The sequence below is a fragment of the Salvelinus namaycush genome, chromosome 20 (assembly GCF_016432855.1).
Source record: "Salvelinus namaycush isolate Seneca chromosome 20, SaNama_1.0, whole genome shotgun sequence".
NCBI classification, from domain to species: domain Eukaryota; kingdom Metazoa; phylum Chordata; class Actinopteri; order Salmoniformes; family Salmonidae; genus Salvelinus; species Salvelinus namaycush.
The window spans coordinates 28,843,391-28,869,296 of NC_052326.1; the positions used below are offsets into that span (position 1 = coordinate 28,843,391).

The 25,906-nt window shown below is 43.1% G+C and overlaps 1 protein-coding gene across 1 annotated transcript in view; it reads right to left on the reverse strand.

Moving 5' to 3' along the window:
- Positions 1 to 7,058: 7,058 nt before the first annotated feature.
- LOC120065211 (protein transport protein Sec61 subunit alpha-like) overlaps positions 7,059 to 25,906 on the reverse strand; it is a 28,458-nt gene continuing 9,610 nt past the window's right edge. The window contains exons 2-13 of the mRNA XM_039016010.1: positions 12,746 to 12,850; positions 11,838 to 11,905; positions 11,658 to 11,723; positions 11,480 to 11,558; positions 11,070 to 11,201; positions 10,851 to 10,960; positions 10,416 to 10,569; positions 9,976 to 10,136; positions 9,601 to 9,798; positions 8,853 to 9,044; positions 8,604 to 8,680; positions 7,059 to 8,430 (exon numbers count right to left, since the gene is read on the reverse strand). Of these exons, the coding sequence (XP_038871938.1) occupies positions 8,244 to 8,430; positions 8,604 to 8,680; positions 8,853 to 9,044; positions 9,601 to 9,798; positions 9,976 to 10,136; positions 10,416 to 10,569; positions 10,851 to 10,960; positions 11,070 to 11,201; positions 11,480 to 11,558; positions 11,658 to 11,723; positions 11,838 to 11,905; positions 12,746 to 12,752 (1,431 nt within the window). The 5' untranslated portion in view covers positions 12,753 to 12,850 and the 3' untranslated portion in view covers positions 7,059 to 8,243. The remainder of the gene's footprint in view (positions 8,431 to 8,603; positions 8,681 to 8,852; positions 9,045 to 9,600; positions 9,799 to 9,975; positions 10,137 to 10,415; positions 10,570 to 10,850; positions 10,961 to 11,069; positions 11,202 to 11,479; positions 11,559 to 11,657; positions 11,724 to 11,837; positions 11,906 to 12,745; positions 12,851 to 25,906) is intronic.

Genomic DNA, 25,906 nt, shown 5'->3' on the forward strand with positions numbered 1-25,906 from the left:
CCTGTCCACTGTGTCCTGTCACACTATGGGCGATTTAAGCAGGATCAGAGGAGAGACAAACCCAGAGAGACACACAATGTCTGGGAACGCAGGAAAATGGGCACGCAGCTCTGTAGCTCACTGCTGACCACTGTTTATCAGAGTAAAGGGTCTGTAGTCTGTGGGACAGCTACCTGTATAAGGTTGAGATAAGGGTCACCCTCCTCTCGCCACTCCCATTGGCTATCTGGCCTCTTTCCCCTCCTCACCCCACCAATAGCAGGGCAGAGCCAGAGAAGGTGGTGTGGTAATAATTTATTTTCTAGTGAACATGATGTTGCACACGCTTCAGTCGACAAACACTGGGGATGTATCCCAAAAGGCACCCTATTCCCTAAGTAGTGCATGACTTATGACTAGAGCCAGCCTTATGGGCCTTAATAAAAAGTAGTACACTACTTAAGGAATAGGGTTCCATTTAGGATGCAAACGAGCACTGACCTCTGACCTCTCAGCTAAAACATGTAACTCAGTTACACAAAAGAAAAACACACTCACATGCGCATCTCAGAACCTTTGGCAAGGCCCATGTTACCCCCACACAAACACACCTTAAGAGTCCACCCGTGATTCAATCTAAATAACAGAATAAAGAAATCCCCATCAAAATCTGTCAGTTAAGCTATAGATATCATGTTTTTTGTATGGTCTGTGTCTCAATCCACTGCATCAGCATATGTCAGCCTTCCGCATCTGCAGTGGAAGGTGGCCGAGCTACAGCAGTATTTGTCAGACCATGAGACATCCCGAGAATCTGTCTTCGCACGAAAACGTACAAATCAACTTGCAAGATTGCCAGCCTCCTAACGTTAGCCCTACTAGCTTGCTAATGTTAGCCCTACCAGACTGCTACTGTTACGTTAGCAACTGGCTGACTCATTCAGTGATATCAACACTTAGTTTGCAGCTACATTAAAATAAACCAACGTTTTGGAAAAACAGAACGCTATCTAACCAGTTATCGAAGAATGTTAGCTTTATGCGGTTATCTTAGCCAGCAAGCTAGCCAGCAAGCTAACGTTGGCTATTTAGCCACCTAGCTATTAGCTTAACCAGCCTAGCCAACCACCATGGTTATTGTTGTCAAGCTAGAGCCCAACTACTGGAGACCAGCTAGAACCCAATTAATGATACACAACTAAAACATAAACAAAGAGAGAGCAGAGACTTACAGATTGATGGCTGGGGCCCATCTGATGTTAAAACTTTTAAAAGAGTGCAGGCTGAGTTAGCAACCAAAGCGAGGGAGAGGCGGTGCTTCAACGGGCCGATAGAGTCAGGGAAATCCTGGAAAAGAAATCCTAAATAGATAGATTCCAGATGTCAGTCAGCTAGTGCTCTAGCACTAAGCCAAGGTGGAAAAAGTTACAAAACTCCCGAAGCCTACTTCACAGAGTACATGGCGAAAAGTTTATAAAACTAAAAGGAGAACAGACGAGGTACTACACAATTAGAGAAGCAGGTATGAATTTCTCTTTCATTTTGAGCCCATGTCAAGAAGGCACCAGAGCCTACCATGCTAAAGGGTTCCCACTAGATAACACAGCACAATGTCTGTGAAGAGCATGAGGTGTGGCTGACATTAGTCAGCTTGAGCTAGCTACTGAGATAGCACCGAGTAGATCCTACATATGATGTTGAGAAATAGTAAATTGTGGATAGTTTAGAAGATATCTGGAAATAAGTTAATAAATATGTAATAACCCCAAAACATAATGATGTTTGTACTTATAGGTAACCAGATTGTGACTACAACTAAGTTAATAAGTCTTTGACCACACTATGTTGTTACATTTGGTATTTGGTGTTTTATTAGGATCCCCATTAGCTATTGTGATCGCAGCAGCTACTCTTCCTGGGATCCACACAAAACATGAAATAATACAGAACATTAAGAGACAAGAATAGCTCAAGGACAGAACTACATACATTTAAAACATAGCATTATATAGATATTATATTCTCCCCTACACAGCCTAGATATCAGTACATACACACAAAATACCTAAGTCAAATAGGGGAGAGGCGTTGTGCGGTGAGGTGTTGCTTTATCTGTTTTGTTTTTTTTAAACCAGGTTTGCTGTTCACTTGAGCAATCTGAGATGGAGTTCCATGCAATCATGGCTCTATATAATAGTCTAAGTTTTCTTGAATTTGTTCTGGATTTGGGGACTGTGAAAAGACACCTGGTGGCATGTCTGGTTGGGTAAGTGTGGGTGTCAGTGCTGTGTGTAAATTGACTATGCAATCAATTTGGCATTTTCAACACATGAATGTTTCTTATAAAAACAAGAAGTGATGCAGTCAGTTGCTCCTCTACTTTTAGCCAAGAGAGACTGGCATGCATAGTATTGATATTAGCCCTCTGATAACAGTGAAGAGAAAGATGTACCACTCTGTTCTGGGCCAGCTGTAATTTTTCTAGGTCTTTCTTTGCAGCACCTGACCATATGACTGGTCAATAATCAAGATAAGATAAAACTAGACCCTGCATGACTTGATTTGTGGAGTGTGGTGTCAAAAAAGCAGAGCATAGGGCCTCCCGGGTGGCGCAGTGGTCTAGGGTACTGCATCGCAGCGCTAGCTGTGCCACCAGAGATTCTGGGTTTGCGCCCAGGCTCTGTCGCAGCCGGCCGCGACCGGGAGGTCCGTGGGGCGAAGCACAATTGGCCTAGCGTCGTCCAGGTTAGGGAGGGTTTGGCCGGTAGGGATATCCTTGTCCCATCGCGCACCAGCGACTCCCGTGGTGGGCCGGGCGCAGTGCGGGTTGGATGCGCGCTGTGTTAAGAAGCAGTACGGCTTGGTTGGGTTGTGTTTCGGAGGACGCATGGCTTTCGACCTTCGTCTCTCCCGAGCCCGTACGGGAGTTGTAGCCATGAGACAAGATAGTAATTACTAACAATTGGATACCACGAAATTGGGGAGAAAAAGGGGGTAAAATTATTATTTTTTTAAGAGAAAAAAAAAGCAGAGCATCTTTTTATGACGGACAGAGGTCTGTCCGTCATAAAAAGATGCTCTGCTTTTTTTTAAATCTTTTTAAAATCTTTAAAAAAAAATACTTTTACCCCCTTTTTCTCCCCAATTTCGTGGTATCCAATTGTTAGTAATTACTATCTTGTCTCATCGCTACAACGCTACAACTCCCATCTTCACAACCATTGAATCAATATGCACAAATTGGGGTATTGTTGTATGGTGGTATTGAAACTTTTGTGTTGTGGATATGTGGTGGTGTAGGGATGTTATGTGATGAACTGTTTTATCTTTAGCTCATTCAGTAGAAACATAGTTCAACTGATTTATCTTTTATTTTATATGTAAAGTGGGTGCTTTGGTGTGTTTGGACCCCAGGAAGAGTAGCTGCTGCCCTGTTTTGACCATGACAGTTTACAATCCAAGGCGACACCAAGTAATTTAGTCTCACTCAACAGCCACATTATTCATTACCAGATTCAGCTGAGGTCTAGAACTTTGTACCAAATGTAATGTTCTTAGTTTTAGATATGTTTAGGACTAGTTTATTACTAGCCACCCATTCTAAAACTGACTACAACTCTGTTTAGGGTTGCAGTGATTTCACTAGCTGTGGTTGCTGACACGTATAGGGATGAATCATTAGCATACATAGATACACAGGCTTTGTTTAATGCCAGTGGCAGGTCATTGGTAAAAATAAAAATGAGTAGAGGGCCAATAGAGCTGCTATGCGACATGTTTATCATTAGAGAAGCTTCCATTAAAGAAAACCTTCTGTGTTCTATTAGATAGATAGCTTTAAATCCACAATTTGACAGAGGTTGAAAAGCCATAACACAAGTTTTTTCAAAAACAGGTTATGATCAATAATATAAAGGCTGCACTGAAATCTAACAGTACAGCGCCCATAACCTTCTTATTTATTTGAACCAATAATCAGTCATTTGTGTCGATGCAGTACATGTTGAGTTCCCCTCTCTATAAGCATGCTGAAAGTCTGTTGTTAATTTGTTTACAGAGAAATATTTATCTGGTCAAACACTATTTTTTACAAAGTTTGCTAAGAGTTGGCAGCAAGCTGATTGGTTGGTTGTTAAAACCAGTAAAGAGTGTTTTACCATTCTTGGATAGTGGAATGACTTTGGCTTCCCTCCAGGTCTGAGGACAAACATTTTTCTCCAGACTCAAATAAAATAGATAAAAAATAGGAGTGGCAATATAGTCCGCTACCATCCTCAGTAGCGTTCCATCTAAGTTGTCAATACCAGGTGGTTTCTCATTATTGATGGACAACAATACTTTTTCTACATTACACACACTAACTATATACACTATTTCATGTAAGTAGATTAAGTAGACAATATAGGGTATGCTTTTACAGTGATTGTATATTTATAGATAGGCTGAGTGATTTTATGGAGGTGGATTTGGTGGATGCGTCCTTGGTCAAAAACAATATTCTAGCATGGTGGTGTAAATGGTGTTTCATAAAGAAAGTATGTATATTTTTGCCATTAAATAAAGTTGAGGAAATCGAAGCCTTTGCAGCCTGAATGGAGAATGTTTTAGGTTTCCAACCGGTCCACAGGGGATATGACTGTTTTGCCGGCTGCATACAAGTAATTTGGACGGTAAGATAAACTCAATATCGTCATCTGCTGCGCTTTGGGCTATACGTAAAGTAAACGTTAGGCTACCTTCCTCCTTGACCAGGACATTTCTTCGATGTGGTATCTATCTCTGCTGTTCAAGGTGTCAATGTGGTTCCGAGTTTCCTGGAGATAAGTTTCACAACTAAGTAGCTAACACACAAGGTTTGTGGGCAACTTAATTGGGGAGAACAGGCTCGTGGCAATGGCTGGAGCGGAATCAGTGGAATGGTATGAAATACATTAAACACATGGTGAATTGCCATTCCATTTGCTCCGTTCCAGCCATTATTATGAGCCGTCCTCCCCTCGGCAGCCTCCACTGGTTTCTAGCGCTTTCATATTGTTCTGACTAGAGGGAGTACAGCTACGACCTGGAGTGACTTTTTCATAGCAGGTTAGGATCATTTTTCCAGCAGGTTAGGAGAGTTAGGTTAAGGTTAAGAAAAGGGTTACAGTACACCGTTTTTGTATTGGTGCATCTGATGACGTCAGCACAGAGTTTCTCAACCCAGAGGCGCAAGATCGCGAGACTTCCGGGAACCCAAGCAGACCAGGCCGGGTTTGAGAAGTCAATGAGAGAAGTGAAAAATTCTTCCTTAGTTGTTCATTTTCTCGAAATCTAAAGGCACAACCTAGATTCGAGCCAATGTCTTATGTAGTTGAACATGTTATTACTCCAACCTCGTGAATGTGAGGAACAAGATGGATTTTGGCCGACATTCTTCTCCTTTTCTCATCGATTAAACTTTTGATATCAATACATTTCTGTTTCCAAAACTAGAATCTGTTACTAACAGAGTGGACTAAGTTTTGTAGACTTTACCCTTTGCCAGTTATTTAGGAGTGCAAGGGCGAATTGAATTAGTGCAGATGTGCACTTCATTGAGTAGGCGTTCCCTAACGGAAATATGCAAATATATGCTAGAATGCGCCAAAAGCATCTTGTTAGCTCATGCTTGGCTCTGCCTGCTCTTGTCTGCCCACCTCCTTGCTTGCTCCACTATGATTCATTTGCTTCCATTGGAAACGACAGGCTGTGGTCTATCTTGGCTTAGTTATAAAAATCTTTGACGGCAGGACATAAGAATGAAGGACCCCTTTTATCTGCCCCTCTTAGTTCCTGATGTAATTCGTAGTGAACTGTCACACTGATAGAGAAGGGGGTAGCTGCATCCCAATATGGAGAACAGAGCATCAAATCAAATTTTATTTGGTCACATATACATATTTAGCAGATGGTATTGCTGTATTGTAATTCACAACAATACACACATCTAATAGTAAAAGAATGGAATTAAGAAATATATAAATATTGGGACGGGCAATGTCGGAGTGCCAGTGACTAAAATACAGTAGAATACAGTATATACATATGAAATTTTAGGGCTCCCTAGTGGCGCAACAGTCTAAGGCACTGCATCTCAGTGCAAGAGGTGTCACTACAGTCCCTGGTTTTATTCCAAGCTGCATCACATCCAGCCATGATTGGGATTCCCATAGGGCGGTGCACAATTGGCCCAGCGTCGTCTGGGTTTGGCTGGGGTAGGCCGTCATTGTAAATAATAATTTGTTCCTAACTGACTTGCCTAGTTAAATAAAGGTAAAAATGAAATGAATAAAACAGTACGTAAACATTATTAAAGTGACTAGTGATTCCATGTCCATGTACATAGGGCAGCAGCCTCTAAGGTGCAGGGTTGAGTAACCGGTTGGAAGCCAGCTAGTGATGGCTATTGTCATGACTTGCCCTTTTAGGTGAGGATCATAGGCTCCAGATCCTCCCCCCTTCTCTCGCTCTCTCCCTCCACAGTTTTATGGCGGTAGTAAATACCTGCAGGAAAACTCTCTCTCCCACTCTTTCAGAAATGGAAGTTAAAGCCCTTTGTTACCAGAGAGAGACGTTGCAGTACGTAACATCAAAAAGTTGAATAATATTTCTGTAATCCAAACAGTTGGAAGGGTCCATGGGTACTTAAACAATCATGTCAAATTCATTACTAATTTGTGATGTAACTAAGGACAGCAGAACAACATAACATCTGAGTGTGTATATTTCCCATTGATCAGATTCACATCTAGATGTTGTGGACTTATATGATTAGATTAAATATGAAATAATTTGTCAGAAGATGTAATGTGATGTTAGCCTTCTAAATGAGAAGTATTTTTCATATGAAGTCTTAACCAGTCAGTGACCACACCCACATGAGCACAGACATTATGACAAAGGGAGGGAATGCCCCTTCCCCCCCCCAGTGCTTATTAAATAGGACTCGTGACAAAATGCACATTAGGCCAGGGAGGCCAACAACGTGAGCTGAAAGGTACAGATTGGCTAGAAACTATGAAACTTTCAACAGAGAAGAAAATCTCTAGTCTTCACTCAAAGAAAAAAAAAACTTTCCCCAAAATGAGTTTTTATTGAGAATTATTTTTTTTCTTCCCAGAATACATTTGTTCAGAACAGCATTTTTACATATAAAACCCCCCCTGTTATTTTACACTGTAGATGAATTCAATGCTTGGTATATACAGAAAACCAAAATTCACGGTGTGAAAGTGTTTAATACAGTCATGCTCAATGCAGACAATAAAATAAAAAAAATCACCCAACAAAATGGGCAAAAAGGTATGAATGTGGCATATAAGTACGATTACATCTCCCTAAACGTACACCACCTCCCTTCAGCCCAGTTTCAGAGGACCTATGAGTGGTTCACTTGATAACTCTTCCAATGCACACTTTCATAAAAAGTAAACACTTGACAAAGCTGCACCACATTCTAAGAGCCCTACGCTCCACTTTCTGATCCTACAGTATTACTGGAGCGCGGCTTTAAACAGTCACATGTCTGGTGGACAAACATGGTTATATTCAGAGAGTCTTGACCAAACCTTCCCTTGCTACTCAATCAGTGAAATGAGTGGCCATCAGGTCAAAATCTGATGGCCATTCAAAAAAACATACCAAAGAGCCCAGTTGTGAAGGTACACTCTACACTCATGCCTATATCCTCCAGGTAATTGAGGTGATGGAATTTAAGCAGAAATCCAAAGCGTTCCTATGTATACTGTGTTGGGTTGTATGAAGTCAATCCAGTAAGAGGGACTTCCCTCATCCCAGTGCAGTATACATGCTTGTATACTACAGAGCCGTTGTCGCAGTCTGAAAAGGGACAACACCCCCGCATAAACGCTTGTGGATCAGACCATTTTAATAGATATGAAACACTTCAGATGACCCTGAGGAGGCTAACCAGTCTCAGGCAAACTGTTACAGAGCGGTTTATCAGAGTGTTGTGAATGTCAGGATGTAGTCAGTCCCACCACTTCACTACACACACACCATTCTGTTTGGGCTGAACCTCCTGTAGGCCATGTCAGGGGAGATGCCAGAAAGCATCTGGAAAATGACACAGGAGAGAACAGATTCATTGTGCAGATCAAAAAAAATGTAAATGGACATAAAATAATGTGAATAATAAGCATTTGGTAGGACTTGGTCTGATCTGGGGCATGTCCATGTGCATTAAGAGGGTTGCTTCGTCACAGGTGTTGCAGCCAGGTGTCTGACTAGAAGAGCAGGGCTCCCATGCTGCCCATTTCACTCTGCTCCTTGACAAAGATCTCAAAGTACTGGTAAATGATGGTGACGGCCAGCAGGATACCCGTGCCAGAGCCAATAGCACCCAGGAAGTCCGCCATGACAGATAGACCGCCGATACAGAGACCACCAAAGGCCGCCGCTGTGGGGATGTACCTGGAAAGCACAGAGGCAAGATTTCAGCTTGATACAGAAGGCAAACTCAAGTAGTAGTGCACCAATCATTACCTGAAGAAAGCATGTTTGGAAAAGTGTAATATTAAACCCTGTTAAATTAAGACATGGATTGTTATGGCTAAAAGGTTAGAGTTTTGACTAAGATAGTTTACCTGTTGAGTTCATGAACCATGGAGGTCTCTCTGTGTCCCCTCATCACCATCTGCTGCTCCTTTAGCTGCTTAGCCACCTGGGAGAGCAAACACACACTCATGGATTACATTACATAACACATGTACAGGTCCTCTGAAACATGCTATCCTCAAATGCCGTAGACATTTTAGGAGAGTCCTACATCAAAATTATGAATTTATGATTACATAGTCTAACAAATGTACAGCACATGTGATAGAAGGACTTACATCTTTGGCAGAAGAGCCAGACACCTCGATCCAGGTCTTGGAGAAAAAGGCACAGGAGCCCAGCATGAAGCAGATGTAGATGGTAGCGTGGATGGGGTCGTCTAGAACCGAGCCAAACGACTCCGGGGGAGAGAAGTAGTAACAGAGCCCACCCACTGGGTAGGCACGAGCTGGACCGCCTGACGATGTGTCCTACAAACACACAAGTCTGGTCAGCTTATACATTCTGTGTTGCTGGATATGTTCAAATCAGATTTGATTGGCCGTGTACACATTTTGCAGATGTTATCACAGGTGTATGTTCCTAGCTCCAACAGTGCAGTAATACCTAACAATACACGCACATCCCCAAAATAAAAAGAAGGAATTAAGAAATATTAGAATGAGCAATGTCAGTGTCCGGAATATAAATATATACTGTATGTATATGATGGTGTGTATAGACATTATATAGATAGAAAGGTGTGTACAGGAGTAGTTATATACGATGAGTCTTGACTATAAAATACAGTGTATACACACATGAAGTGGGTAAAACAGTATTTAAACATTATTAAAGTGACCAGTGTTCAATGACTATGTACATAGGGCAGCAGTCTCTAAGGTGCAGGGATGAATACAGGATTGTAGCGGGCTAGTAACAGTGACTTAAGTTCAGGGTACTGTGCGGATGTTAATGTGACAAACCTTGAGTTTAGAGTTCGGACATGGTAGTTCAGAGAAATGGTTTAAAATGGTGTGTACTTACAGACCAGGTGCCCAGCAGGTTAACCAGGAAGTTGCCACTGAAGCGAGTGGAAAGCATCTGAGAGATGACGTACAGGTTGGACACGAGGGCAGACTGGAGGATGATGGGAATGTTGGAGGTGTAGAAGAGCTTGATGGGATAAGTGTTGTACTGGCCACGGTAACGGGCAGACTTGATGGGCAGGTCCACCCTGAAGCCCTGTAGAGAGACGGGAGGAAGAGAGAGTAGAACATACCCATATCATAAATATATAGTGTCTAAATGGTCATTAATAAAAAGGTAAACACATTTTTTTATGCATTGTGTTGTTTTCTGACAATAACAAATGTCTTCAACTCCTTAAACAGGTTTAAAGGAAGAAAGACAGTTACTGACCTGGAAGTATATGACTACACCAAAGACGAAAACGGTGGCGAGGAGGTTCAAAAGATTTGGCAGGTTCTGGCGGTAGAAGGCCTCTCTCAGGGCGCGCACTTTGTCTGTTCGCGTGGCCAGCAGGTGGAAGAGGGCAATGATGGCTCCCTCAAACTCTGTACCTAAACACAAGAGACTAAAACATCAGCCTCACATCTAGAGACCACCTAAACTAACCTTGACCCCTGGGGTTCTTCTCAAGGCCAAGTCGATCTATAGGAGCCATAGTTGGTCTTATGTGAAATTACCACTTGCATATAACCAGGTATTATCTCTGATAGTGGAAATTAGTAAGTCTGTCCTAAATGTACACCCAGACAGGGCACATCAGTTTCAATGCCTCAGTTTAGCCCATGAGACCTGCTGTCCTTCTCCCACAGCTGTCTGCTCTGGTGTCTTACCTCTGCCAGTGTTGACAGTGGTGGGGCTGAAGGCCTTCCAGACAATTGTCTCACAGATGTTGGTGGCAATGAACAGGGAGATACCAGAGCCCAGACCATAGCCCTTCTGCAGCAGCTCATCCAGCAGCAGCACGATTAGACCTGCCACAAACAGCTGGAGGGGTAGACAGGTGGGTTAGAGACCGAGACAAACCACTCACACTGGAGCCCTGTTTGACTTCCTTTAAATAGACATTTTCTTCATACATTCATTGAAGTAATCGGAGAAGGTTGGATTGGTTAAAAATTAGGATGTGAACCTCGCTTTAAATTATATAATCACTTACAGATTAATAGTGATAACCTCTGAAGATGTAGCAAGAAAGGAGTATTGGACCAAGTCCTGAATCTGAGGGGGGATAAGAATATGACAGAGGGGTGGAGAGGAGGGCTCACCTGGATGATGATGAGCAGACAGATCCCAGCGCCCATATCGGAGGGGTCTCCGTACATTCCAGTCATCACATACACGATGGCCTGACCAATGGTGATGATCATACCAAACACTGTAGGAGATAGCAATGGGTTAGAAATTATATGGCCTCATTCACAGTAATGCTTAAACTTGACAGAATTAGGTCAAACTAGGAACAAGAAGTGGGGCTTGTGGTCTACATTTCTGTGCTCCGTTGAAGAGGGCCCTGTCTTTGGGGGTGTCTCCAACCTCAATGATCTTAGCCCCGGCCAGGAGCTGCATGATTAGGCCGGAGGTGACTATGGGAGAGATACCCAGCTCCATCAGGGTACCTGGATGGACAGGAGAGACCCAGAGAACGTTAACAGGAGAGCAGAGCCATAGAGTTGTTCAGCCATTCAATCAGAAATAATACCAATTACCCACTCAAGTCAGAGATAAAATTTCACTCCTATCGATCAATTCATCATTCACTCAACACTATCAATTCACACACTCAGTAACTAACTAATTGACTCATTCATTGCCATGTCCCTTGATTGTGGTATCAATTCACAGAGACATTAATTTATTCACTTGTTGTATCTACATTGCAAAAGTGACAACCCACCTCTGTTGGAGGCCAGAATGACTCTCATCCAGTAGAAGGGGTCTGCAGAGTCTGAGGACATGATGCCAAAAAGGGGAATCTGGAGGATAGGTGACAGAGATTCAGGTGTGACTTTTTATTCTACTCAATTAAAATGCTAGAAAAGAGAGAGTGTGTGAACAATACAGCAGATATTTACCTGGCAGCACACAAGGAAAATGAAGAGCGTGATGGCTGTCCATAGTACCTTCTCTCTGAACTGGATCTGTTGAAAACAGCAATTACAGTGAGACATGGAAGCAACAATGACAGAAGGAACAACCGAGGTTTATACAGTTGAAAGTAAAACATACTTGTCTTCATAAAGTAAATACTGTACCTTTCTTTCAGGTTTCTGGATTTCAGGTAATACTGCACAGAACGGCTTTATTACCTCCAGGAATTTGACTGAAAACAGACAAAAGGAGGGATGTTATTCAATAGACTCGCCATAATAAACATAAAGGCCAGTGAATGACCTAACAATTTATAGGGGGACGTGGCATAGCGGTACATGCATAGCGGATTGGATCTTTGGCTATAAACTAAACGAATTCACTATGAAAACAGATCTTTCTATACACAATTGTTAATCCAATGTAAAACATTTAGCATACCAGCGAATGTGTTTCAGTAAACAAGTACGGCTTATGATACGAGATATTTAAACCTGTGTCAAACACCGGCTGTTAGCTAAGCGTCGTCATCACTAATCTGGATGTGTCCGTCTGCATCCAATATAGCTAACGTTAGCTATACTAGCTAACGTTACATGTTAACTAGCATGCAGTAGTTATCATGCTCCGAGATATCAATTACCATGTAACACTGATTGATGTGATATAGTTATCAATGTAACGTTAGCTGACTGGACATAATAAAAAGTAGTTAACATCTGTACAGCTAACATTATCAAACTAGCTAGCTAACGTTAGTTAGCAAGTGACACTGATAGCTAACGCGTTAGCTGGCTAACTAGCTAGCTCTTTTAAACTTCCGTTTCTTGACAACTGACAAAACTTGCCATTTTCTTGCAGACAATGCTGTTGAAGACAGGAGTTAAAAATATGCGTGAAACAAAGACCACTTGTCATCCAGCTAGCTAACAGTTAGCTCTAGCTACAATGAAAATGGCCTTAGATCCAATCATTGAAAAATGACAGCCTGCATCGGATTCGTCAAAAGTTCCCCGATTATGTGAAATAGTCCTTCACTTTAGCTAGCTACTTTAGTCTGGGGGATACTCACTGCCCATGATGATTTCCCAAGCGTTACGATCTTTGAGTGTGTGGTCCTTATGTGTCAATAGGTCTCTCCAGTTTTCGTTCTGACTACCGGCGAATTGCTCTACAGCTGAGAAAGAAAGCGCTTTAGAGACACGTCAACACTCCACAAGCCAAGATAGAACAATGAAACAGATATTTCACTGGATGTATAAATGTGAAGCATCCGGTTGGCGTTTCCACTCACTACCAAATATGGTAGCGAGAGGAAGCCTACTGGCGCGCAGTGGAAGAAGAGGTAACGAGGGGGATTTTGGCTAACATTCTGCACATTTTCTCATCGATTAAACATTTGATCTTAATGCGGTTTTCTGTTCGCAAAATCGGTCATGAACAGGGTGGGCTAAATTTTCTAGACATTACCCCTTGCAAGAGTAGAAATCGCGCTGTTTAGGAGTGCAAAAGCTAATTGAGTTATTGCACACGCGCACTTCAGAGTAGGCGTTCCCTAACGGGAAATATGCCGCTATATGCTAGAACGCGCAAATGGATATCGGTAATGCGTGCTTGGCTCTGCCCCATCCTTGCTTGTTCTGCCCACTATGACTCATTTGTTCCTATTAGAAACGACAAGCAGTTGTCTATCTTGGTTTAGTTATAAAAAAAAATTGACACAAGCGCTCCAACAAAGACGGAAGAGGAAGCGAGACACACAATCGTTTTTTTCCCTGGTTCAATGAACTAAATAATACCAGACCCAGCTACTATTGCATTGGTGTCACACCCAGTTAAGTAGACCGGAACTAACCTTTTTTTCAATGGTTAACGGCATCCAATAAATGTTTCATTACCGCCACGTACTAGACTGGAGTATAACTCCCTTATACTTTGCTTAAAAAATAATAATACAAAATAAATCAACAAATACCCTAACATCTAACCTTACACTCATTAAACACCCACCGCCATACTCCACTATTTAAATCTATCAAGTCCTACCTCAGGCCTACAGCCTGAAACGATAGGACACCATCACTCAACACACTCTGTAACTCTTCTGACGTCAAGTCTCGTACACCTAAATACTTCTCTGCAGCTGCCACCACAACCTCAATTTTCTGCGACTTACATTCCATCCCTACAGTACAGTTGATAACCATGGCTATAAATGCAACAACAAAAAAATCAAATCTTACTGAAACATATCACTTGTTGGCCTGCCTATTCCTCTGTACTGGTACAGATCTACTACTCACACCACTCCTCTCAGGATCCCTCCACCTTGACCCATCTTCCTCTACTTTCTTCACAACCTCAGAACACAACACCTTCTGCACTACTCTAACCCTGGAAACCTCAACCTGCTTCTCTCGCACCGGACATTTCTGATCCCCAGCCACATGGGCACCACTACAATTAACACATACAGCTTCTTTCCCCAATGCTACACATTCCTTTGTCTCATGCCCTTCTGCACACTTCTCACACCTAGGAACCTCCCTCCTACACAGAGCTGCCACATACCCATAAGCTTGACACCTGTAACAACGTAATGTATTCGGCAAAAAACTCAATAACAGACAACGACTTTTCTGTTTCACCATTCACGCCACCCTGTCTGCATCGCACCAAACGACGAGCATCACAAATACCCTTCAGTTGTTCAACTTTCACATTCACCGCTACCCCAGTAATCACTCCTTTCAATGGTGCCCTTTTCTTGAGATCAAAACAATTTACATCACTTGTTCCCATTCGCTTGACGTGGAGCGCCTGCTCCCTCTGACCAGCAGAAACACAAACAATTATCACAAGACCATTTCTGGTTACCTTCACCGATTCCACAGCACCCAACTCTGTTTTCACCCACCCTGAAACCACACATGGATCAGCCAAAAGACAACTATCCACTTTTTCCAAAAATGTCACTCCATCACAAAATCATCTTTAACAGATTCATAATTTCTCCTGTATTCGAGCCAACATACAGCTCACTCTGCTTTCATTTTCCACCATTATTCTTAATCAAATCAAAGTTAATTTGTCACGTGCGCCGAATACAACAGGTGTAGACCTTACAGTTAAATGCTTACTTACAAGCACTAACCAACAGTGCAATGTAAGGAAAAGAATAGGTATTAAGGTATTAGGTAAACAATATGTAAGTAAAGAAACCCCCCCCCCCAAAAAAAACCTGTAAAACAGTGAAAATAACAGTAGCGAGGCTATATACAGGTGGTACTGGTACAGAGTCATGTGCGGGGGGACCGGTTAGCCGAGCTAATTGAGGTAATATGTACATGTACAGTTGAAGTCGGCAGTTTACATACACTTAGGTTGGAGTCATTAAAACTCGTTTATCAACCACTCCACAAATGTCTTGTTAACAAACTATAGTTTTGACAAGTCGGTTAGGACATATACTTTGTGCATGACACAAGTCATTTTTCCAACAATTGTTTACAGACAGATTATTTCACTTATAAATCACTGTATCACAATTCCAGTGGGTCAGAAGTTTACATACACTAAGTTGACTGTGTCTTTGGAAAATTCCAGATAATGATGTCATGGCTTTAGAAGCTTCTGATAGGCTAATTGACATCATTTGAGACTTTTGGAGGTGTACCTGTGGATGTATTTCAAGGCCTACCTTCAAACTCAGTGCGTCTTTGCTTGACATCATGGGAAAATCAAAAGAAATCAGCCAAGACCTCAGTAAAAAAATTGTAGACCTTCACAAGTCTGGTTCATCCTTGGGAGCAATTTCCAAACGCCAGACGGTACCACGTTCATCTGTACAAACAATAGCACACAAGTATAAACACCATGGGACCATGCAGCCGTCATACCACTCAGGGAGGACACGCATTCTGTCTCCTAGAGATGAACGTACTTTGGTGCAAAAGTACAAATCAATCCCAGAACAGCAGCAAAGAACCTTGTGAAGATGCTGGAGGAAACAGGTACAAAACTATCTATACCCAGAGTAAAACAAGTCCTATATCGACAACCTGAAAGGCCGCTCAGCAAGGAAGAAGCCACTGCTCCAAAACTTCCATAAAAAAGCCAGACTACGGTTTGCAACTGCACATGGGGACAAAGATCGTACTTTTTGGTGAAATATCCTCTGGTCTGATGAAACAAAAATAGAACTGTTTGGCCATAATGACCATTGTTATTTTTGGAGGGATAAGGGGGAGTTTGCAAGCCGAAGATCACCATGCCAAACGTGAAGCACAAGGGTGGCAGCATCATGTTGTGGGGTGCTTTGCTGCAGGAGGAACTGGTGCACTTCACAAAATAGATGGCATCACGAGGATAGAAAATTATGTGGATATATTGAAGCAACATCTCAAGACATCAGTCAGGAAGCTAAAGCTTGGTCGCAAATGGGTCTTCCAAATGGACAATGACCCCAAGCATACTTCCAAAGTTGTGGCAAAATGGCTTAAGGACAACAAAGTCAAGGTATTGGAGTGGCCATCACAAAGCCCTGACCTCAATCCTATAGACAATTTGTTAGCAGAACTGAAAAGCATGTGCGAGCAAGGAGGCCTACAAACCTGTCTCAGTTACATCCTCTCTGTCAGGAGGAATGGGCCAAAATTCACCCAACTTATTGTGGGAATGTCACGTTCGTCGTAAGAATCGGACCAAGGCGCAGCGTGGTATGCGTACATTCTAATTTATTAAAGAATGAACACATACCACGCTGCGCCTTGGTCCGATTCATACGACGAACATGACAGAAGAACCCACCATAAAAGGACCAAGCAGCATGTTCAGAAGGAGCAGACATCATGGACTTGGGAAGAGATTTTGGACGGTAAAGGATCCTGTACGTGGGAGGAAATATTGTCAGGAGAGGATCGCCTACCATGGAAGCAGGTGGAGATAGCGCAGGAGGAACGGCGAAGATATGAGGGGACACGGTTAGCACGGAAGCCCGAGAGGCAGCCCCAGTTAAAAATAATTGGGGGAGAGGGCACACGAAGAGATTGGCTGAGTCAGGTTGGAGACCTGAGCCAACTCCTCGTGCTTACCGTGGAGACCTGATCCAACTCCTCGTGCTTACAGTGGGGAGCGTAACTGGTGTTATGCAGAGATGTGCACGGTGTCTCCAGTTCGCATTCATTGCTCGGTGCGCTCTATTCCAGCTCCTCGCATTTGCCGGGCTAGAATGGGCATCCAGCCAGGACGGATGGTGTCGGTTCAGCATTCCTGGTCTCCAGTACACCTCCTTGGACCAGGATATCCTGCGTCGGCTCTGCGTACTGTGTCTCCGGTGCGTCTGCTCAAGTGAGCATCCAGCCAGGACGCATTGTGCCATCTCTACGCTCCAGATCTCCAGTGCGCCTCCACAGTCTAGTACGTCCTGTGCCTCTTCTCCGCACTCGCCCTGAGGTGCGTGTCCCCAGCCCGGTACCACCAATGCCGGCACCACGCATCAGGCCTCCAGTGCGCTTCCACAGTCCAGTACGGCCTGTGCCTCTTCCCCCCACTCGTCCTGAGGTGCATGTCCTCAGCCCGGTACCACCAGTTCCGGCACCACGCATCAGGCTTCCAGTGCGCTTCCACAGTCCAGAGCTTCCGGCGACAGTTCCCAGTCCGGAGCTTCCGGCGACAGTACCCAGTCCGGAGCTTCCGGCGACAGTACCCAGTCCGGAGCTTCCGGCGACGTTTCACAGTCCGGAACCTCCAGCGAAGATCCCCAGTCCTGGGCCTCCAGCGACGGTCCCCAGTCCGGGGTCTCCGGGGTCTTTATATTTTGGTTAGGTCAGGGTGTGACTAGGGTGGATACGCTAGTTTTTGTATTGTCTAGGGGTTTTGTATTGTCTAGGGGTTTTGTAATGTCTAGGGTTTTGTAGGTCTAGGTATTTGTATGTTTATGGTGGCCTGATATGGTTCCCAATCAGAGGCAGCTGTTTATCGTTGTCTCTGATTGGGGATCATATTTAGGTTTCCCTTTGGTGTTTGTGGGTTCTTGTCTATGTGTAGTTGACTGTCAGCACTCTTTTGTATAGCTTCACGTGTCGTTTTGTTATTTTGGTTAGTTTGTTCAGTGTTCATTCTTAATATATTGAAGAATGTACACATACCACGCTGCGCCTTGGTCCGATTCATCTGACGAACGTGACAGGGAAGCTTGTGGAAGGCTACCCAAAATGTAAAGGCAATGCTACCAAATACTAATTGAGTGTATGTAAACTTCTGACCCACTGGGAATGTGATGAAAGAAATAAAAGCTGAAATAAATCATTCTCTCTACTATTATTCTGATATTTCACATTCTTAAAATAAAGTGGTGATCCTAACTGACCTAAAACAGGGAATTTTTACTCAGATTAAATGTCAGGAATTGTGAAAAACTGAGTTTAAATGTATTTGGCTAAATTGTATATAAACTTCCGACTTCAACTGTAGGTATAGTTAAAGTGACTACACATAGATCACAGAGAGTAGTAGCAACGTAAAATAGGGGGTTGGCGGGACACAATACAAATAGTCCAGGTAGTCATTTGATTACCTGTTCAGGAGTCTTATGGCTTGGGGGTAAAAGCTGTTGAGAAGCCTTTTGGTCCTAGACTTGGCGCTCCGGTACCGCTTGCCATGCGGTAGCAGAGAGAACAGTCTATGACTAGGGTGGCTGGGGTCTTTGACAATTTTAGGGCCTTCCTCTGACAACATCTGGTGTAGAGATCCTGGATGGCAGGAAGCTTAGCCCAAGTGATGTATTGGGCCATACGCACTACCCTCTGTAGTGCCTTGCAGGCGGAGGCTGAGCAATTGCCGTACCAGGCAGTGATGCAACCAGTCAGGATGCTCTCGATGTTGCAGCTGTGGAACCTTTTGAGGATCTGAGGACCCATGCCAAATATTTTCAGTCTCCTGGGGGGGAATAGGTTTTGTTGAGGTTTTTCACGACTGTCTTGGTGTGTTTTGACCATTCTAGTTTGTTGGTGATGTGGACACCAAGGAACTTGAAGCTCTCAATCTGCTCTACTACAGCCCCGTCTATGAGAATTTGGGTGTGCTTGGTACTCCTTTTCCTCTAGTCCACAATCATCTCCTTTGTTTGGTTGACATTGAGTGTGAGGTTATTTTCCTGACACCACACTCCGAGGGCCTTCACCTCCCTGTAGGCCGTCTCGTCGTTGTTGGTAACCAAGCCTACCACTGTAGTGTCATCTGCAAACTTGATGATTGAGTTGGAGGCGTGCATGGCCATGCAGTCATGAGTGAACAGGGAGTACAGGAGAGGGCTGAGAACGCACCCTTGTGGGGCCCCAGTGTTGAGGATCAGCGGGGTGGAGATGTTGTTACCCTCACCACCTGGGTGCGGCCCGTCAGGAAGTCCAGGACCCAGTTGCACAGGGCGGGGTCGAGACCCAGGGTCTCAAGCTTAATGACGAGTTTGGAGGGTACTATGGTGTTAAATGCTGAGCTGTAGTCGATGAACAGCATTCTTACATAGATATTCCTCTTGTCCAGATGGGTTAGGGCAGTGTGCAGTGTAATTGCGATTGCGTCGTCTGTGGACCTATTGGGGCGGTAAGCAAATTGGAGTGGGTCTAGGGTGTCAGGTAGGGTGGAGGTGATATGGTCCTTGACTAGTCTCTCAAAGCACTTCATGATGACGGAAGTGAGTGCTACGGGACGATAGTCATTTAGCTCAGTTACCTTCACTTTCTTTGGAACAGGAATAATGGTGGCCCTCTTGAAGCATGTGGGAACAGCAAACTGGGATAAGGATTGATTGAATATGTCCGTAAACACACCAGTCAGCTGGTCTGCGCATGCTCTGAGGACGCAGCTGGGGATGCCGTCTGGGCCGGCAGCCTTGCGAGGGTTAACCCTTTTAAATGTTTTACTCACGTTGGCTGCAGTGAAGGAGAGCCCGCAGGTTTTGGTAGCGGGCCGTGTCAGCACTGTGTTGTCCTCAAAGCGAGCAAAGAAGTTGTTTAGTTTGTCTGGGAGCAAGACATTGTGGTCCGCGACGGGGCTGATTTTCCTTTTGTAGTCCGTGATTGACTGTAGACCCTGCCACATACCTCTCCTGTCTGAGCCGTTGAATTGCGGCTCTACTTTGTCTCTATACTGACGCTAAGATTGTTTGATTGCCTTGTGGAGGGAATAGCTACACTGTTTGTATTCGGTCATGTTTCCGGTCACCTTGCCCTGATTAAAATCAGTGGTTTCAGTTTTGTGCGAATGCTGCCATCAATTCACGGTTTCTGGTTGGGGAATGTTTTAATAGACGCTGTCGGTACAACATCACCGATGCACTTGCTAATAAACTCGCTCACCGAATCAGCGTATTCATCAATGTTATTGTCTGACGCTATGCAGAACATATCCCAGTCCACATGATCGAAGCAATCTTGAAGCGTGGAATCCGATTGTTCGGACCAGCGTTGAACAGACCTGAGCACGGGCGCTTCCTGTTTTAGTTTCTGTCTATAGGCTGGGAGCAGCATAATGGAGTTGATTTTCCGAAAGGAGGGCGGGGGAGGGCTTTATATGCGTCGCGGAAGTTAGAATAACAATGATCCAGGGTTTTGTCAGCCCGGGTCGCGCATTCGATATGCTGATAAAATTTAGGGAGCCTTGTTTTCAGATTAGCCTTGTTAAAATCCCCAGCTACAATAAATGCAGCCTCAGGATATGTGGTTTCCAGTTTACATAGAGTAGCCTACAGTACAGTGTAGGTCAATTTTTTCATAATCTCAATGAAATCTCACTGTCTCAATGAAAAATGTGATGTCTTTGATGGATATTATTATTATATAGAGACATAAAAACATGGACACGTCATTGGCGTTAAATAATAAATGGATGACTTCCTGCAAAGAAATACAAGTGAATCACTATTTCAGTGAAGAGCCCATCATGGGACAAAAATTTTACTTTTCTGTTCATTCTATTGTACTTAGGCAAACTTGTTTTGTCTGGCAACATTCAGCTGTGGGTTTGCTTGTCTGAGAGCCTCGCATAATGTCATCAAAGTCACCAACAGGACACAGCACATCCTCATAATTACAGCAGTACATCTAACATATTCTTATCAGTGCATAGACCTTCTGGCAGATTCAGGTTCAGTGTTTGAAATACTTAATGAATTATGTGTATATGATTTTGGGCTAACCGTTATATTACTGATATTGGCAATATTGCCCCTGTCTGCATAGTTGCGCGAAGTAAGGGTACTGCAGCACCCTCTGAAAAATCTGAATAAAAAATATATATAATTATTATAATTTATTATTATAAATATATGTTTTTATAATTATAGAATAGGTTGAAGAGTGTAATTGGCTCCAAAGAGTGTAATTTGCTTAATATTAGTCATTATAAAGTTGACATCATTAGAAATTCTCCTCTAGGTATGTTATTAAAAATGTCTTTATTCTGTTGTTGCTAATCAAATGGCTACCCAGACTATTTTCATTGTCTCGCCCCCACACCCGCATTTTTACACAGCTGCTATTATCCATGCATAGTCACTTTACCTCTTCCTAAATGTACATATTACCTCGACTAACCTGTGCCCCTGCATATTGACTCTGTACTGGTACCCCGTGTATATACAGTGGGGCAAAAAAGTATTTAGTCAGCCACAAATTGTGCAAGTTCTCCCACTTAAAAAGATGAAAGGCCTGTAATTTATCATAGGTACACTTCAACTATGACAGACAAAATGAGAAAAAAAATTCCAGAAAATCACATTGTAGGATTTTTAATGAATTTATTTGCAAATTATGGTGGAAAATAAGTATTTGGTCACCTACAAACAAGCAAGATTTCTGGCTCTCACAGACCTGTATCTTCTTCTTTAAGAGGCTCCTCTGTCCTCCACTCGTTACCTGTATTAATGGCACCTGTTTGAACTTGTTATCAGCATAAAAGACACCTGTCCACAACCTCAAACAGTCACACTCCAAACTTCACTATGGCCAAGACCAAAGAGCTGTCAAAGGACACCAGAAACAAAATTGTAGACCTGCACCAGGCTGGGAAGACTGAATCTGCAATAGGTAAGCAGCTTGGTTTGAAGAAATCAACTGTGGTAGCAATTATTAGGAAATGGAAGACATACAAGACCACTGATAATCTCCCTCGATCTGGGGCTCCACGCAAGATCTCACCCCGTGGGGTCAAAATGATCACAACAACGGTGAGCAAAAATCCCAGAACCACACAGGGGGACCTAGTGAATGACCTGCAGAGAGCTGGGACCAAAGTAACAAAGCCTACCATCAGTAACACACTACGCCACCAGGGACTCAAATCCTGCAGTGCCAGACGTGTCCCCCTGCTTAAGCCAGTACATGTCCAGGCCCGTCTGAAGTTTGCTAGAGAGCATTTGGATGATCCAGAAGAAGATTGGGAGAATGTCATATGGTCAGATGAAACCAAAATATAACTTTTTTGGTAAAAACTCAACTCGTCGTGTTTGGAGGACAAAGAATGCTGAGTTGCATCCAAAGAACACCATACCTACTGTGAAGCATGGGGGTGGAAACATCATGCTTTGGGGCTGTTTTTCTGCAAAGGGACCATGGACGACTGATCCATGTAAAGGAAAGAATGAATGGGGCCATGTATCATGAGATTTTGAGTGAAAACCTCCTTCCATCAGCAAGGGCATTGAAGATGAAACGTGGCTGGGTCTTTCAGCATGACAATGATCCCAAACACACCGCCCGGGCAACGAAGGAGTGGCTTCGTAAGAAGTATTTCAAGGTCCTGGAGTGGCCTAGCCAGTCTCCAGATCTCAACCCCATAGAAAATCTTTGGAGGGAGTTGAAAGTCCGTGTTTCCCAGCAACAGCCCCAAAACATCACTGCTCTAGAGGAGATCTGCATGGAGGAATGGGCCAAAATACCAGCAACAGTGTGTGAAAACCTTGTGAAGACTTTCAGAAAAAGTTTGACCTCTGTAATTGCCAACAAAGGGTATATAACAAAGTATTGAGATAAACTTTTGTTATTGACCAAATACTTTTTTTCCACCATAATTTGCAAATAAATTCATTAAAAATCCTACAATGTGATTTTCTGGATTTTTTTTTCTCATTTTGTTTGTCATAGTTGAAGTGTACCTATGATGAAAATTACAGGCCTCTCTCATCTTTTTAAGTGGGAGAACTTGCACAATTGGTGGCTGACTAAATACTTTTTTGCCCCACTGTAGCCTTGCTACTGTTATTTTATTGTTGCTCGTTAATTATTTGTTATTTTTCGTCTTTATTTTATTTATTTTTTACAGTAAATACTTTAACACTTATTTTTCTTAACTGCATTGTTGGTTAAGGGCTTGTAAGTAAGCATTTCACTGTAAGGTCAACACCTGTTGTATTCGGCGCATGTGACAAATACAATTTGATTTGATTTATTCATAAAAAAATTAACAAATAAATGCTATTATTTATCTTAGGGAAAGAAATGCAGACCCCCAGTTGAATACCCCTGCTGTAATGTAATATTGTGGATCAGGAAGCACAAACAGTTGTGAAATAGAAATGTGTGAAATGTTGAAATGTGTATGTAAATGTAAAATAGGCACAATCACCAAATGACACAAACAGTTGTGTGATGGTTTCCTGGAATTACTTGTGATATTCAAACGTGACAGGATATTTTTGTCACACACACCACACATCCATTTTCATCCTCCTTGCCTTTCTTCGTCTGTCTATCGTCTGTCTATAGGGGACATTCCAGCACCTTGCTGCTGACGCAGGTGATTCTTTCATTCTGTTTCTCCACAGATCAGCTAGTCTGTCCTCCATCCAAACTAGGTTATAGAGCACACGCCTGTGTTACGATCCACTATACATTACCTCTTTCATGCATTTCACACCCTTTCAGTCATTCATGGTGTGCTACAGTACAGTATGGTAGGCCTTTAGTGTAATAACATTTTGTTTTCAACACCTGAAGGAATTATTGGAATAGATCATCGTTCTACAGAATGAAACATTGGACTACAATAAAAATGTTGGTTTTACTACCATGTTTTATCTGTACTGATGTTCTTTATCTTCCTTCTTGTTTTCCTGACTGGGCTGATTGAGAGTTTGTTTGGCTTGTTCTTGTTGTGTTTGTTCTCAGACAGCCACCGCTTAAACCAGGAAGTGAAAGTGGGGGTTAATGAGGACAGTATGAGGAAGTCAAGTGGAGAATCTCAATTGCATACTCCTCATGCCCTCTCTCCTTCTCAAAACCCACTGGATCAGAAGGCTACCTTCTCTTCCAATGGGTTTTGAGAAGGAGGCGAGGAGAGAGGAATATGCAATTGAGATTCTCTCAAGGCAAGGCATTAGGGGGTTGTGTGGTAGGGACAGGTGCAGTGAAGGTTAGATAATGAGAGTATGGGGTATATTTCACTTCATACACAGATGCAGTCACACAGACGCACGCACACACGCAGTATACCACACCACGTTGTGTTTCTGCACCGGTAGAAGTCTCTCTCTCTCTGTGTCTGTGTGTGTGTGTGACTAGTGGGAGTAGAGATCACAAGACCACCACGGGACTGAGCAGTGAGTCACACCTCCCTGTTCTACTCTGCTGTTTTATCCTCCTATAACAACCACAGGCTCTAGGATAGAGCAGGGTCAATAGAAACCAACTGGGTACCAGTATGGAATACACACACACAGGATTGTAGAAATATCACTTTTATAACAATGATCTAAGGTTAAAAATAGCACAACATGTCTGTAGTGGGTGGGCTTGGAAAAGATCTCAAAGGTAATTTACAGTGAATCTCAAGTCAATGTTTACATGCAATGTTCTGTTCTTAAATAATCAACGCATCTCAAAAGGCACAGCTAATCTCCAAAATAGACACGGCAAACTTCACACACAATACTTCAAGTAGAGATAAATAAGCAAAGACTGCTCTTGCAATAAATAAGGTCATTGTACAAATACAAATTAAAACACAAGCAATACCTTTGCTGGCTGTCTCCAAGTCCAACACAGCCACCAAACAAGTTGTCCTCAGAAAGAATACTTACATTTAGCACTTTCAAATACACATGGAGTGAAAAAGGATTGTCAACAGCAAACTGGAAATGTAGATTTGCAGACTATGGTCATGCTCCCTTGCTCAGACATTGCATGCATAAACCAATGGTTGCGTGCCACATCATCGACTGTGGTCAGGCACCAGATTGCTATAACATGATGTGGTTATCTGATACGTAAAATACTTATCTAGGCGTTGTAAGACGCCAGCAACGTCTGAGCAGAGGAACACGTTCTATGGCTGGTGCAGCCTTGCAAGGACTTGGAGACAGCAGCAGTTCTGTCCCTGTCCTTTCCCTTCTCTGAGGTTTATTGGCAGACTACACTCATAAGGTGTATTGCTACCTCCTACTGTACGGGGTAGTAAAAAATACCCCAAAAATAAAAAATGTTTTGGATGAACAAATCATACACAAACCAAATTCACACCACTACCCTGAATTTCAAACAAAAACTGTACTATTCAGATCCCTACACAGGCTCAGGAACTTGGGAGTGGGGAACCTCTTCATTCAGTACTCCCTGTAACATTTTGGCTGTAAAGTCCTGGAGAGCCAGAAATCTATTTGCCGCCTTCACAATGACTAGTGCAATTTATCACTTGTGCTATGAACACAAAAGTCCACCTTCTTCACTATTAGTATGTCGGGATTCTTCTCATGCATGGCATTCACTGCAGACTGTGGGACATCCACTACCATCTCCTCTATACTCACTAGATGGTCCTGATCCTAGCTTCTGCAACCTCCATCCGTACAGGGCACTCCGGGAACGTGATTCCCATCACAATTACAACAACATGCTTCATCTGACTCTTCAACTACTACATATTTATTCCTTCGACAAATGCTTGCCACGTGTCCAAACTTTTCACAATTGTAACACTGCAACGGCTTCTGTACATATGGTCTCACTGTATTTCTCACATACCCAAGATTGACATAGGTTGGGATAACCACTTCACCGAACGACAGTAACACCGATAGGCGTTGCTCCTTCCTTCCTTCTATCACTCGATTCAATCAACGTGCGTCTACCACTCCTGGAATATTATCCCTAATCCACACAGCCTCTATGTCCAGCGAAACACCAGAGATGACACCTTTAACCGGTGCCCTACTCTGAAAGTCATAGCTTTCCACATCATA